The 5279-nt window shown below is 38.5% G+C and overlaps 1 protein-coding gene across 2 annotated transcripts; it reads left to right on the top strand.

Annotated features, from left to right (window-relative positions):
* Positions 1-309: 309 nt before the first annotated feature.
* On the top strand, positions 310-4921 carry LOC128030026 (G1/S-specific cyclin-E2-like). Of its 2 annotated transcripts, none has more exons than XM_052617492.1 (11): positions 310-391; positions 1319-1359; positions 1456-1531; positions 1637-1687; positions 2244-2392; positions 2698-2833; positions 2949-3095; positions 3235-3465; positions 3553-3664; positions 3875-4032; positions 4116-4921. In XM_052617492.1, exons 2-11 carry the CDS (start codon positions 1346-1348, stop codon positions 4221-4223), a joined length of 1182 nt encoding a protein of 393 aa, XP_052473452.1. In that variant the 5' UTR covers positions 310-391; positions 1319-1345; the 3' UTR covers positions 4224-4921. The 2 variants fall into 2 exon arrangements, with proteins under 2 accessions (XP_052473452.1, XP_052473451.1); XM_052617491.1 differs by having other exon boundaries at positions 312-391; positions 1634-1687.
* Positions 4922-5279: the final 358 nt, after the last annotated feature.

Raw genomic sequence — 5279 nt, 5'->3', positions numbered from 1 at the left:
TTAACATACAATCCTACTCGCATATAATGCATGAGGTCCTCGAGCGCCGGATTTGTTTAACCGGGAAATCAGGAAAGCGCGTTTTTTACATATTTAAACCAAGGGTCTACTCAGACTAAAACAAGTCTACAAACCACAATACTTTCTGTAGATTTCTCAAAAGCAGTCCACATTATAGTTTCTAATTCCTTGCAGATTTTTTTAACTATCACCTATGAAGCTGACTGGTCATTTTTAGCCCCCCAAAACAACGTAATATTTAGTTTTTTGGTTTGTTTTTAAAGGATGAAAAGAGCGGCACGCATGCGCAGTAGCCGCGAGCCACTGGACTATATAATACTTCAGCAACACTTCGCGCCATCCATTCATTTCTTTCGCACGGAACTCAGCGGTAAGGACACGTACTTTAATCTTTGTTCACCTTTAATCTCTTTTTATCTTAATTTCACTTCGTTAAATCGAGTCGTAATCACGCTTTAGCGGGAATAGTGCTGTTGCTTTATGCTGCTTTTGCTTTAAACGGAAGTTTGTGTCTTTTAACTAACGTTAGTCATCTACGACTAGAGGTGAAGATCTCCTCGGGACTCCTAAAAACAGCTTTTTTTGGATAGATTATTAAGGTAGAAAGCGCAATGAATGTGTTTCGAAATATATCATAGGCAAAAGTTTAAGGTAATGTCGACTTTAGAGGGGGGATGTTGCTGAAAGTTAGCCGTCTCTGCTAGGCGCCAGATCGGATCGTTGTCTGTACGTGGACTTACATTTGTAAACTCTTTCAGAAACTGGGGAAATAACTGATATTGTGGAAAGTGTTATCGGTTTTCCATACACCAAGGGGTTACCTGAACAGTATTTTCTGTTAAACTGGTGTTTATTGCGCTTTGAATAGATCTTCGATGGGGTTTTGTGGGGGCAGCTGTAGTCTCCCGCTTCGTGTAAATTGGCGCGGACTGTCCTTTCACAAACCCACAGAACTGGATCATGTATTTCTGGTTTCAGTAAAAACAGACGATCATACTACTGTTTGTGTAGACTTAGCATTTACCCTCAATGCCTTTCGACTTTAACTGAATTTTAATTTGTGTGGATTATAAAAAAATGTGTTCGATATTTCTGGTCACATATGCACTTCTCTCTCTGATCAAATGGCTGAAACTCGAATGTTTATCGTTAACGTTAATCATCTTTTTTTCTTTGGCCAGGATTTCTCTTAAATACTTTTTCGATATGTAGTTACGTCATTATTCTTCATTTAGGTTTAAGAAGTTCTTTTGTTAATCAAAGTGTAACCTTAACGTTGTATGTTTCTGTTTCACAGGAGAAAAGCACACCATTTGTTTAGAAAATGTCAAGACGCAGGTAACTTAAGCATTATTAGTTTGATTCGTTTAATTTGTCGAATGTATGACTTTTCTAACCCTAAAAAAACATTTTATAACTTTTGTGTTTTAATAGTAGTCGCATCACATTACAAGAAAGAAATGAAAATGCACCTGAACAAAATAAACCGCAGAGGAAAAGAAAAAGCGAGGTGAGATTTGTTTTAAATATTACGTTACTGAAACAGCTGTTAATTATTTTCTTCACAATGTAACGTTATGTAAATATTTAAATATCATAAACCCTTTTTCAGCAGTGCAATAGAAGAATCCCGTCAGCAGCTAAGAAACAACACTATGAAATTCAGGTGAGCCGATGATATGTATTATTATCAGTATTCTGTATATTTATAAATCATTCGTATTATTTTTTAGCAGCTAAAAGAGCCAGACTGATTGTATTCGGTATAAGAAATGCCTGTTAGTTTTTCTCTAGCAGTCTGTTTATTATGCAGTAGCTCGGTCACGCGCAGTAAATGGTGTCACTAATCAGCGCTGTGACGTCACGCGCGGAACCTCCCGTTGTTATTTCCTTTATTCAGCAGCCCGCGAAAAAAAAAACTATTTAATTAGTGAACGTTGCCTAAAAAAATTCTTAACGTTTTGTTTGGCAGCTGCTGTATTAATAAAAGTTTATTCGCATAAAATGTTCTTTGATGCCTGAAAGAATATTCCTTTGCAGAAATCCTGAAACTGTATATACAGTATAATGTATGCTATAGGCCTACAAGAGTTTATAAAAATAAAAATAGGCAAAAGAAACCCTATGCTGAGTAATCTAAATCCCTTCTTCTTATTAATGCCTTACGGTTAAGTCCTATTCATAAAATGTCTGTGGTGACCCCATATGTTTTCTTTTCCTAGAACCGGTGTTTTGAAGGTGATGTTAGTCCCAGTGTGTTAATCGAGACTCCTCAGAAGGAGCTTCATCAGGAGACCGCTAATCTTTCTGGTTTCAAGCACTTCAGATTCAAGAACCTCTTTGTGAAACCCTCTCCGCTGCCATGCCTCAGGTAACACACGATCACAGCATCTCACGCTTTGAAAAGTGAAAGTAAATCAAAGCCTCTTACTAATAATGTCATGTAAAACAAAGCACTTGACAACATTATTACCCTTTCCGTTCCTTTAAGGAAACTAATTCACAATCCTAGTGAGAGAAAAACACTTGGCTTGATTTATTGACATCACTTCCTGTGTTATGGTTTTATCACCAGCGTTTTGAAACGCACAAGCTGAATTTACCCATGAACTTATTTAATATCATTCAGTACTTGCTCTCTGGTTTAATGGTCTAAATTTGCTGTTGTCCTGTCAGTTGGGCCAGTTCAGATGATGTGTGGATAAAGATGCTGAACAAGGAGCTGAAGTATGTACACGACAAGAGCTTCATCCAGCAACATCCAAATCTGCAGCCCAAGATGAGGTCCATTCTGCTGGACTGGCTCATGGAGGTATGGAGTTATTTTTTTTTCTTTTTCTTTTTTCTTCTTTTTCACAGCTATGAAGGGTTTGTGTTCTTGTCACCTGATTATTTGTTTAACCTGTTATTAAATTCTTTCTGTACAGGTCAGTGAAGTTTATACTCTGCACCGGGAGACATTTTATTTGGCTCAGGACATCTTCGATCGCTTCATGCTCACTCAAAAAGACATTGGCAAAGATCACCTGCAGCTCATCGGCATAACATCACTCTTCATAGCCTCAAAAATAGAGGTACTTTAACATCCTCTTGAATTGGTTTTACAGAACTAGAAGGGTTTTCTGTAAGATTCAGTAATGGCAATACAGTTCATCTGAATCATAACAGAACTCCATGGTGCTGTTTATCTCATAACGTATGTCTGTTTGATAGGAGATTTACCCGCCAAAGCTCCAGGAGTTTGCTTATGTGACGGACGGGGCCTGCGACGAGGAGGAGATTCTTTCTCAAGAGCTCGTGATGTTAAAGGCGTTGAAGTGGGAGCTCTGTCCTGAGACCGTCATGTCATGGTTGAAGCTCTACTCCCAAGTGGACTCTTTGAAGGATGATGCTAATTTCCTCATTCCCCAGTTCTCGCAGGAAACCTACATCCAGATCACACAGGTGAGACTTGAGCTTGTTTGATGTAAGTGTGTATATAGTTGTGTTGTTTTCTTGACGCCTCTTCTGACTCTTGAATCCTCTCTGCAGTTGTTGGATCTCTGCATTTTAGACATTAACTGTTTGGATTACCAGTATGGAGTCCTCGCTGCTGCTGCGTTTTGTCACTTTACTTCTTTTGAAACGGTCCATAAAGTATCAGGTGAGCTTTCTGATCTTGAATATCCTTTAAGGATTTGAAGGGTTTCTGCAGGCCATTTATTTCTTTTCTGATTAATTTACATTTGAAGACCATATTGATTTATTGTTTCTCCTTCATAAAACCTGCAGGAACCCTGAACGTTTTTGTGCTTAAGTCGTTTCATCAGTTTATTGTTTTTGTTCTAAGTATTGTCTTTTTGTTCCCCATCAGGACTCACGTGGGACAGCATTTCAAGCTGTGTGCGGTGGATGAACCCGTTTGCGCGGGCGGTACGTGAATGGCCCAGACCACAGCTGAAGGACTTCAAAAAGGTGGCGACAGACGCTCGACACAACATACAGACCCACGTGGACTACCTGGCCATGCTGGTGAGTTCTCATTTTCACTGTCTCCTCTATCAGGTTTATTTGAGATCCAACTGGTTAACTCATCCTTTTTTTTTTTTTTCCAGAGTGAAGCACATGATCGGCAGCAGGACAGCATGGACCGGATGTCTCCATTGGCTGTAGCCGGAATATTGACCCCTCCTAAAAGCACTGAGAAACCTGCAAATGCCTGAAGGGTTTGAGGAGAACCTGGCATAGCTAGTCTTCATTTAATGCAGTCACAGCCCAGAGAGGTGCGAGACCTTCCACACCAACACATCCAGAGACTTCCAGTTGTTGTGTGCGGTGTTGAATCAGGTTGAGATGCTATAACCTTCAGATGTTTGGTCTCCCAAAGCAGTATTTGAAGCACTCAAAAGTGCCTTCCATCAAAGAGTGGATTCATATCCATTTTCTGAAACTAGAAACGAAACATTAATGATCTCAGACTGAAAGAGCTTCTGGCCATGTTGTCAGATCAGAGGTTTGGATAAATGCTGCTGCTTTGTGGATCATATGTTACTGTTTTATTTCATGTAAATATGATTTAATTTTATTGTGTGTGTGCGTATGATAACGTATGATGTGAAACATGTTCTTAATTTTGGCATCAGTGTGGTCCGATGCTAACCCAGTGGTGTGAACTCTGCTAAACAGGACGATTAGGTTATTGGCTTATTTTCTTAAACCTTTACATCATTGTGAATGTCATTCCTGTGTTTTCATTCTCCTGCGACAGAAGATATTCCTGGAAGACTTGACTGTTTTCACCCCTCGGAAGTGAATTTGCCAAACTGAATTTAAGCAAACTGCATATTTATTTCATATAGATTGTCTTTGTAATATTTGAATTGCAATTGTGTTCCTCAATGCCAAAGGCATATTTAATAATTTGAGGTGCTTGCTATTTATGAATGTAATGCCATTTGTGTGTAGCATAGCTTCAATTAATTTTGACTTGGACTTGAACCAGTCACGTTAGCTACATTGTTGATTTAAGAACGGTGTAAAAATGTACACGAGATTTATGTGTACAAATAACAATTTCAAGACTCTGTAATATGTAATTTCCTATGTGAAGTTATTAAAAAAAAAAAAAATCCATCTTTCATTTTTCACTTGATCAAAGCGATTACCCATTACGTCTTCAGTGTCACAAAATCCTTCAGAAATTCTGATATGCTCAAGAAACATTTATCAATGTTGAAAACAGTTGTGCTGTTCAGATAATTTTTTTTTTTCTTTTCAGA

Source organism: Carassius gibelio, chromosome A16 (genome assembly GCF_023724105.1).
Source record: "Carassius gibelio isolate Cgi1373 ecotype wild population from Czech Republic chromosome A16, carGib1.2-hapl.c, whole genome shotgun sequence".
NCBI classification, from domain to species: Eukaryota; Metazoa; Chordata; class Actinopteri; order Cypriniformes; family Cyprinidae; genus Carassius; species Carassius gibelio.
Note: the sequence above shows the minus strand (reverse complement) of the source record. Positions and strands in the feature narration are given on the sequence as shown.

What these genes read in the sequence shown, in the direction of transcription:
- LOC128030026 (XM_052617491.1), top strand. An exon ending in TGCTGGACTGGCTCATGGAG is followed by an intron (nt 2,834 to 2,948) that starts GTATGGAGTTAT and finishes CTTTCTGTACAG; the next exon opens with GTCAGTGAAGTTTATACTCT. An exon ending in TCATAGCCTCAAAAATAGAG is followed by an intron (nt 3,096 to 3,234) that starts GTACTTTAACAT and finishes TCTGTTTGATAG; the next exon opens with GAGATTTACCCGCCAAAGCT.